Source organism: Microtus ochrogaster, chromosome 24, assembly GCF_000317375.1.
Source record: "Microtus ochrogaster isolate Prairie Vole_2 chromosome 24, MicOch1.0, whole genome shotgun sequence".
Lineage (NCBI taxonomy): Eukaryota > Metazoa > Chordata > Mammalia > Rodentia > Cricetidae > Microtus > Microtus ochrogaster.
The window spans coordinates 34,171,551-34,181,664 of NC_022024.1; the positions used below are offsets into that span (position 1 = coordinate 34,171,551).

The 10,114-nt window shown below is 49.5% G+C and overlaps 1 protein-coding gene across 1 annotated transcript in view; it reads right to left on the reverse strand.

Annotated features, from left to right (window-relative positions):
* Glt8d2 (glycosyltransferase 8 domain containing 2) overlaps positions 1-8,080 on the reverse strand; it is a 22,921-nt gene extending 14,841 nt beyond the window's left edge. Inside the window, exons 1-2 of the mRNA XM_013350329.2 lie at positions 7,698-8,080; positions 4,903-4,961 (exon numbers count right to left, since the gene is read on the reverse strand). Coding sequence (XP_013205783.2) covers positions 4,903-4,961; positions 7,698-8,080 — 442 coding nt within the window. The remainder of the gene's footprint in view (positions 1-4,902; positions 4,962-7,697) is intronic.
* Positions 8,081-10,114: the final 2,034 nt, after the last annotated feature.

Below are 10,114 nucleotides of genomic sequence, written 5' to 3' on the forward strand. Positions count from 1 at the left end.
TTTGGGCTTACGGCTCCAGAGGGCTTCAGAGTCCAAGATGATAATACTCCAGGAGTGTCTCAGGACAGCCAGGGCCACACAGAGAAATCCTGCCTCAAAACCCCAATCAATCAATCAATCAATCAATCAATAAAATCCCAGTGATATATTTATTATTGGAAAAGGTTAGGAATACAATGCCTCAATGTTGTCAGGATTCAGGCATCTGCACTGGCCTGCTCTTGGGGTCCTGAGAGGACACAGCCTCAGCTGCAGCCACTGAGAACACCTCCTGCACACGTTCACAATGTTCCCTTTGTAAAGGGCCCTGCCCGCCTCCCATCTCTCTCTCTCTCTCTGTCTGTGCCTTTCTGCTTCTCTGCCCAGTTCTGTCTCCCCCTTTTTTCTCTCTCGCTGCTTCCCTCTTCCCTTCTGCTGCTCCTGTCCCCAGAGGCCCGTCTCCTTCCCCCTTCCCTTCTTTTACATTCCCTTTGCCCGAATTACCAACACTACCAACAGGGAGAGCATCCACTGGTCAGCCACGCTCAGTCAATAGTCTCCTTCGCTGTTCATTTCGAGATAAAAATGATATAGAAAACCAAAACAACAAAAAATAACAGACATAAAGATAAAAGGGATGAACAGTCATGTTCAGGGGTTAGGGGCACTTAGTGCTCCTGCAGAGTGAGTCCCTAGGGGTCAGTTCCCAGCACCCACCTGGCAGGTCCAGGAACTCCGGTCCAGGGATCCAGTGCCCTCTGCTGGCCCCCACTGGCACTGCATTTACAAACTACATTTACATATATGTAGGCAAAACACCTATACACACAATATCAAAATAAATCTAGTAGAAAACATGTAGAGGAGGCAGAGGCCTGAGTCCAGCAGTCTAAGGCTAAATCCAAGGTCTAAGACTGTGGCAGCGAATGTACTTAAACATTTCATTTTATTATTTTTAATTCTAGGCACACACATGAGCGCCAGTACCCATGGAGGTCTTTGGGTTCTCCGGGATCTGTTGTCACAGGTACTCTAAGTCACCTGACATGGAACATGTGTTACATGTGGTGGTTTGAATTAGGGGCTCCCCATATTCTCGGACATTTGAACATTTGGTTCCCGATTATGATGTTCCATGGTTTAGGAGGTATGGCCTTGTAGGGGAAGGTATGTTACTGAGGGCAGGGTTTGGGGTTTTAAAGCCTTATGATGTTCTGTGTGCTCTGTAGCGGGCTTTCTTTGGATCGCCAGCCCCCAAATCAATACACGGTGCCTTATTGTTAATTATGAATTCTCAGGCTTAGCTTACGCTTGTTTCTAGTTTTTTCTTTAACTTAATTGACTCATTTTTATTAACCTGTGTGCTGCCGTGAGGCTCATTTACCTCATCCGCATACTGTCCACCCTGCTCTCCTGCTTCCTCCGTCTGTGCCTGGTTGGCTGGCTGATTCCCCTTGCCTCTCCGTCCACCAGCCTTGCATATCCGTCCTGTGTCTAGTTACTGACTGTTCAGCTCTTTATGAGACCATTTCAGGTGCTTTAGGCAGGCCAGGTGAAACAAATACAATGTATCTTTACTTAAACAAATGCAGCATAAACAAATGCAACACAGCTTTATTTAAATATTCTATTCCACAAGAGGGCGCTCTCTGCTTCATGCTCATGGTTCAAGATGTGAGCTCTCTGCTTGTGTTCCTGCCTTCATGGACTTGTAAGCTCTCTGAACTATCAGCCCAAACTCTTTCTTCCACAGGTTGCCTCAGCCATGACGCTTTATCACAGCAACAGAACAGTCACCAGTACACTCTGCAAGAACAATATGTGCCCTTAGCCACTGAGCCATCTCTCCAACCCCTGTGGTAGCTAGTCTTGATTGCCAGCTTGGCATGATTTAGAAATCACCTAGGAGTCACCTGTGTAGCTGTGCGGGTGTCTGCAGAGAGGCTCAGCCGAGGTCGAAAGACCCTCATGGGCCAGGGTCCCAAACAGGACGAAAAGGAGAAAGGCAGCAAAGCACCAGATTCATTGCCCTCTGCTGCCTCCCGAGTCCGTTCTGTCCTGCTGCCTTCCGTGTCCTGAGGGCCTGTGCCCCATGAACCAAATCTTCCTTGATTTGCTTTTGTTGGGTCTTCTGTCTCCATGGCAAGAAAAGTAACTCCGGGACGGAGCCTATGAGGGCACTGTCTGGGTTATCAAGTCCTGGATGCTAGAAGATTCCATGAGACACATCCCTCAGTAGTGGTGTGCCCACTCCCTTCCTTCACAAACTCTGTGACGTCCCTCATTTTCCCAACTTTCCGGGGCTGCAAGTTTAGTCTCTTCTACTGTCTCCATCTTCTCATTTATTTTAATTAATTTTTGCTTTTTGATACATAGATTCTCTGTAGTTTTTGGAGCCTGTCCCGGAACTTGATCCATAGACCAGGCTGGCCTCGAATTCACTGAGATCTGCTTGTCTAATCCCTTGTTTAATCCCTCCCGAGTGCTGGGATTAAAGGCGTGTGCCAACACCACTCAGCCTGTCCCCATCTTTTTGGTTGTTTTGGTTTTTTGAGACAGGGTTTCTTTGTGTAGATCTGGCTGTCCTGGAACTCACTTTGTATACCAAGCTGGTCTTGAATTCACAGAGCTCCGCCTGCCTCTGCCTCCCAAGCCACCACCGCCCAGCTCAGTCCCCACCTGTTTAGCTCCCGGCTCCTGAACTTTAACAGGAAGATGGGAGACCATCCAAGTCGAGGATTTCTTTCCTTCCCTTCCTCCTGAAGAAACCCCTCCATGTTTAAACCTTCCCAGTTTTAAATACTATCTACAAGACAGCTACATTCACATTTCTGCCCCCAGCTCAAACCTCCCTCAGGGACTCTCGGCGTCATTGCTCCAAGGCGTCCACGTGTTCCAACCGGAGCTCCTGCTACTTCCCCAGAGCACACATCATTCCCCAGTCTTCCCCAAACCAGTTCTCCACAACCTCACTTTTATAACTGTTCCAACCAAAAGCAAACAACGGCATCTTCAGCCTCCCTCTCTGTATCTACGTGGAGACTGACGACATAACCTTTTGGTTCTGCTTTCAGAATGCATCCAGAATTATCACCACCCACCAGGGCCCCACCCTAGTCTTACAGACATCATCTTTTGACTGCCCTGTAGTACAGTCTTACAGAAGTTCTGCCTTATCACCCTCCAGCAGGTCTACAGTCGAGCAGATGTGCTGAGCCTGAGTCACGCTGTGCCCGCTGCTTGGCTCTGCCTGAAGCCCTCCCGGGCCTTCCAAGCTCCTGGGGAAGAGGGAGGATGCAGACAGCGCCTGCTGTGAGATACCACACGATCACCCTGGCCTCTTTGCCAGGCAGAGGCCAGCGTCAGCGTCCTTCCACCTCTCCCCTCCCATCCAACACCAAGCCCCTTCCCCCGCAATCTGGAATGTTCTTCACACATTCGCCACCTCTCCACCCTCCAGCTCTTAGTGAAAACACCCAGACGCAGCAGCTCTTACTTCATGTCCTCAATGGTCATCTCTACCCACGAGGCTGCCCCCTGCATCTGTCCCCTTCCCTAGTCTGTTCCCCCTAATGAAACATCAGAAGCCTCGTGAAACTGGGACTTGTGTCTCTTTGCTCCTTGACTTGTGTTCAGCACCTAGCAATATAAACCTCTCAAACACACCAGTGGGCCCGGATGACTATGCAGCCCTGTTATAGGACAGCCAGAGCGCCTGCGTGTTCCTCATGAACTCAGCACCTCGGGGCCTTGCAGTGGCTCCTTCAGGTGCACCCTGGCATCTCCTTCCTCTTCTCATCCCTCGCCGGAGCCATCACTGACTCTGGTACTTAGGTTCTCCTCCCGTCCTGCCTCATCTCACCCCCTTACCGGCTCTGCAGTGCCTCCCATCCAGCCTTCCGGTCCCCTCCCCTTACCCAATCAATTGCCGACTTAACTGCCATGTGGGCCTTTCTTCGTTGCCTGATAACTATGTACAGTCAATGTGAAACACACGTGAAGCCTCAACAGCCTCGTTCTATGTTCTTTGTTTCACTTGAAACCGTTCAAGTTTACACACGTTGAAATAAAATACCCTTGGTCGTTTCGCCAGCTTGCTAGCGAGGCGTTGCATTTGTTCAGCCGCTGTACCCACAAGCGTGCACACTTTGAAGCTGCAGGCATTGGGCAACAGCAACACCCCTGAGTATGTCAGCATGCCTCTTTTCTATTTTGTTTGTTTCTCGAGGCAGGGTTTCTCTGTGTAGCCCTGGCTTTCCTGAAACTCACTTTGTAGACCAGGCTGGCCTTGAACTCAGTGAGATCCTCCTGCCTCTACCTCCAGAGGGCTGGGATTAAAGGCCTGCACCACCAGGCTTGGCTCAGCGTTCCTCCTTTAAAAAAGTGAGGGTAGGGTGTGGGCAGGGGAGATGGTTCTGTAGTTAAGAGTGCTGGCTACACAAGCCTGGAGTTCTGAGTTCAAACCCCTTGCTCCTATGTAAAAAGCCAGGCATGACCATGTGTGCCCACCACTCCAGTGTTATGGGGCAGAGAGAGAGGACGGGTGGGCTTAGAGGTACTGTCTCAAGGGAACCAGGAGGAAGAACAGAGGACACCTGACACCTTTCTTTGGCTTCTACATGTGCAAACATGGACCCACACACATGTGCACACACTCACATACACAAAAACAAAGGTATACTAAAATGCGAACAAATCAAAGACATCTACAGAATAAAAATGCTGTGATCGCATCTAAGAAAAATAACATTAATAATGTCATCCAATAAGTGGTCCACACTTAAATCCCTTAATTCCAATCTGCTGTTCTATAGCTTGGCTTGCTTTCTTTTGTTCTTTGTACTCTTTTAATTGGTGCCATTTTCACTGCTTTTTCTTTTGTTTCAGAGAACACAAGATGGTGAGCATGCTTTAGAACCGTACTGGATGACTTGTGGCGCTGGGCAGTCGGACACAGCGCGGCTAAACAGTAACAAGTGTGGCTATATGGGAGAGATAACACGTAACATCCGACAACACGGGATAGCTACAGTTGACAACACAGAGCTGAACATTCCCCACAACTAATGATCTTCAATGTTTCCAACACAAAGGACCGACAGGTGAGCCAGCCGTGATGGTGTATGCCTTTAATACCAGCACTTGGGAGGCAGAGGCAGGGGGATCGCTTGTGAGTTCGAGGCCAGCCTGGTCTACAGAGTGAGTTCCAGGACAGCCAGGGCTACATAGAGAGACCTTGTCTCGGAAAAAAAAAAAAAAAGGAAGCAACAACAGGTGTCTGATGTGATAGAAATACCAGTGTAGCCAGCGAGTCACTCTACGCTTGAAATGCCACACCACGCCACTTAAAAATAGTTATCTGTCAGCTTTAAAAATGAGCCTACCTCTCCCACCTAGCTCTTGTCATTCCATTCTTGCTTAAAAACCCTCATGGGTACCCCTGAAGATTAAGGTGACTGAGCCCCAGTGTCACGCCTCTGGCCAGGCTGAACAGCCCATCGTCAGTCCCCGTCAGCCAGCCTCTTCATGCCAACTCTACGGCTTCTTGTCTTCAGACTTCGTTCAAGCAGCAATCTTCCCACAAAGCCCCTTCCTCACCTCCTTCAAGCAGTGGCTGCCTGGCCTGATGCCCTCCCAGGATCCATGCCATCTGTGAACTTTCCACACTGTTTTCTTTTCTTTCTTTGTCCTTTTGGTATTTCGAGACAGGGTCTCCCTGTGTGGTTCTGGCTGTCTTGGAACTCACTCTATAGACCAGGTTGGCCTCAGACTCAGATCTGCCTGCCTCTGCCTCCCGAGTGCTGGGATGAAAGGCGTGTGCACCACCGCTACCCACAGCCTCCCAACTGATTTCCTAAAGTCATGCTGTGCCTGTCTCCTTTCATGATGGCTGAGGTCAGGAGTGGGACTCCCCTCTGGGTCTGCCCGTCCTGTCACGGAATAGTCTGAATGAACAACAGGAAAGAGAAGGCAAGGGTAAGAGGCTCTTGTCACTCTGCTCGTTACTCGCTGAAAGAAAGAAGTCGGCGTGTCACAGATGAGCCTGTGGTCCCATCTAAGGATGCAGGCAGAGGGTTCTGGAAGGAAGCCCCACCGCGTTCACCCCTATAAGCTTCTCTAGGCGGAACAACTTCCAAGTCACGCTCTTCCTGTGGTAACAAGTCAACCCTCCAGTGCAGAAAAGCCTGTCGGCCTGTCTCCAGACAGCCAGAGGTAGAGCTGGGAGTTTCTAGTGCCCATGATGGAACAAGGGATTCCTGAGGCAAGGCACGGGCCAGTGACAGCTTCAAAGAGGGGAAGAAAAGGCAGAGGGCTGTGACATTTAAAGTGTTTTTCTACTTTTTGATCCTTCAGTTGGGTCTTTGGAGCTCCTTCCTCATGGGACAATGTCCTTCTGGACAGCCTTTGAAAAACTGACCTTAAGGAAGCAACCAAAGAAACGATGTTCCTTGGGATCGAGAAATGAAAACACGAGGTTTTCTCCAAGAGGAAAGAGGAGCTAGAGAAAAGAGAGCTGGGGGTAGTGTTTAAGCGGAGGGACGAAGACAGCAGGGCCCTGGGGAGGGTGTTGGGAGACAAGGAACACCTGGAGCCACCAGAGCATCACAGGGAGAGCCAGTCCTGCCCAGGACAGGGTGTGTGGTCGCTCCTGTCACCCACACTGCCATTGTCTGCTTTGCCAGGGAAGTGGAGCACCCTGAGCCTTCTTCCCTGTAGACCCTGTGGGTCACATGTTATGTTAGCTCACTTTATTTCCACTCTACAGATGAGGAAATGTAAGCACGTGCATCGTGATGTGACCAGACCAAGCTTATGAAGCTCCTCCCCGGCACACGGCCCAGGCGCTCACTGCTGTAGGGCGCAGCTCTGGTGTTGGCTGTATCAGAGGGAGGACTAGGATTCCGTTATGTAGCACAAAAAGGATATTGCACCGAAGCGCAATACCAAAACATTTCGAGAAAAATGCAGAGGCAAGACCAACCCACCAGCGTCACACTGGCTAGCGGGCTGCATGGGCCTAACGCGGCAGGACTGATCTCGGCAGCATATTCAAACATCTAGACGGATTCTATGGTCTTTCTCTTTAAGCTGTGTTTACTGCCCCGCCTTAACTTCTATCACAAGCTATCGACAAGGGTCTGCTGGACTTATCCGAGATGTCTTATGTACCGCTAAAGGGAACATGAGACAGTTTTTGGAAGTTAAACAAAACACTGTGAGTCCCATTCCACAACAAACCCACAGCCTACGACTGTCAGCCAGCTCTCTTTCTGGGGATGGAGGCCCCAAAAGAGTTTCTGAGGACAGATTCCAAAAACATGAATCATAACTCAGCTAGGTCATTTTGGCTCAGAAACAGACTCACATTAAATGCTAGCATTGATCTCTTGTACTAAGTAACTCCTGATCTCCATCTTTCAAGTCCGATGCAAACAAACAAAAACATCATGGCAGGGGTGGGAGGGTGTGGGGATAAATTCTGCTCTGCAAAACAACCCACGATGTGAAAAGCTTGGCCACTGAACATTTTGGATTTGTCTTGAGAGCAAAGCTTCCTGTAGGATGGTACCGTTACAAAGCAGGGGACTTTCGGAGGCAAAGTCTGTGAAGGGGGCTGTCTGTCGTCTCTGATGTAAGTCTTTGAGACGACAAACAAGCGCTGTAGACAGAGCCCGTCAAAACAGGAGAGTACCTCGCCTGTAAGTTGCTCTGCTTACCTGATGGGTGATGAGGGAGGCTTTCGGCTCCCTGGTCCAGAACCGGGGCAGGGCGGAGCGTTGGAATTGCAGCTGGTCTCGCAGGGGCTGCTAAACTTCGCTTCTGCTGCTTCTAAGATCCCATTGGAAATCCCAAGGGGCCCAGGAGTCCCGAGGCCAATACGCTGTTTCCAAGCGAGTGCCTCGGCTGTCCACACCCACCTCCGCTTGCGTTGACTTTGAAGGGCTCGAGTTTCTTCCAGCCCTCCTTCAGTGGCCGGGAATCCAAGTCTCCCGCCCCAAAAGGCTCTTCCCGAAATCACTTCCAGATGCGCTCCGAAGGGAACGCAGGTCGGCTGGCTGGCGCAGACTTCCTCTCTCGGCTTTCTCTTTGCCGTCCGCATGTAAAACTCTCTCCAAAGCAAAGCTGTTCTGGAGTAAACAGAGTCAACTCCAGAGAAAAGCAAACGCTCACAAAGTAAATCTATGCCACGATGTATCTAATGTAAAATTCAAGAGAAAGCAACAGTCAAATTCGTGGGAATCTTTTGGTTCTCCTGTACATTGAAATGTTAACAATGGCAAATCAGAACGCAGACTGCAGTCTCCTCCTGAGGCGGCAATGAAGACAGAAGTTTCCAGATAGAGTTGTATTTCTGCCCGAAGTGGAGGGGAATCAGGCAGGGGTAGACTTGGCCACAATCTCTCCAGCTCTGTAGTTTGGCAGGTAATCCCCAGCCGCCCAGGAATGGTACCAGCGCTTTGCCTGTGGCCACAAAACACATTTCACAATGGTCCCCTCTCCAGCTGCAGTATAAAGAGCTCCTTGCTGGCTGCCTGGCTGCCTCCTTCTCAAGCCGTCCTTTCCTTCATAAGTATAAGGCAACTCAATTTGTAATTTCTGATTTCCAAGACCCCTCAGTAAGAGCTGAGGTAGGGGGGATGATGGGGGTGGGGCTGTGTTGTGTGTGTGTGTTTTTTTATTCTTTTATTTTGGCTTTTTGAAGGGCCCACCACCCAGCTCTCAAATGAATCTCTCATATATATATATGTATGTATACATACAGAGGCTTATTAAGAGGCTTATTATTACTTATGAATGCCCGGCCTTACCTTGGCTTATTTCTTGCCAGTTTTTCTTAAATTATTTTGACTCCCTTTTGTCTCTGGGCTTTTGTCTTTCTCTATTTCTGTATACCTTTCTTTCCTTCTTACTCCGTGGCTGGCTGGCTGGCCGGGTGGCCAGGTGCCTGACCCCTGACATCCTCCTCTCCTTGTTCTCTTGCTCCTCCTCTTCCTAAGTGCTCCGATTCTCTGTATTTATCCTCCCTGTTCGCCAGCCCTGCCTATCCTTGCTCCTGCCTGGCTGTTGGTTGTTTATCTCTTTATTAGGGCCATCAGGTGCTTTAGACAGGCTCAGTAACACAGCTTTACAGAGCTAAATAAATACAATGTAAACAAAAGTCACACACCCGAGAATATTCCTCAACAGGGTTAGAACCCTACCAGGTCAGGGAGGAAGAGTGATACAGTTGGCCGGTCTGCTTAGGACTGAGCTCTCTAGAGCAGCTGTAATGGCTACATTGTTTGGGGAGACTGGACTAACTGCCAACCTATAGGAAGGTATCCCACGCCTGGCACTGGGGTTTTCCTTTGATAACCCTGCCTTCTGGGAGCAGCATTTGCCACTCATGAGGGCAGCAGATGTGGTAGAGTGGTCCTCAGACATCCCAAGCTCGGCACTGAGCACCTTAAGCCGATGCCTGTCCAGTCCAGTTCGTTCCCAAGGTCCCCTCATCTTCCTCGTCTCTCATCAACTGATGCCTGATCAGCTTGCTGCTGAGCAAATGGGTGATACGCTCTTAAAAGTGAGCTTCAAAACTAAGATACAACTGTCTTCCTAGAACCTACTTCCTACTCATGTTAACTGAAATCTCTCTGATCACTGATTTTGAACGCTTTTCTGATCCTAATGTCTCTGACTCCAGCCCTTTTCCTTTCTGCTCCTGCTGTGCCACACTTTGAGGACACTAGAGGTTTCTTATCCGTGACCCGTGTTTCATGTTGTATTCCTGGATTCCTTCCTTATGAAATAAATAAGACGGGAGAGAGAGAGAGAGACAGAGACAGGCTATTGGTGACATGCAAATTGTGCAGTGTACCCGGTGTGGACTTTGGAGCTCAGTGGTTATATTTCCATACTATTGCACGTTTTCAGTTTCTCCGTCTATTAGGAGCTTGGTTAGGTCTGTCCTTCCTAACAGAACTGAGGGCTAACATGTATCATGCATGCCAGGTAGTGGTGCATGCTTTTAGTCCCACTCGGGAGGCAGAGGCAGGCGGATTTCTGAATTTGAGGCCAGCCTGACCTACAGAGTAAGTTCCAGGACAGCCAGGGCTACACAGAGAAACTCTGTCTCAAAAACCAAACAAACAAA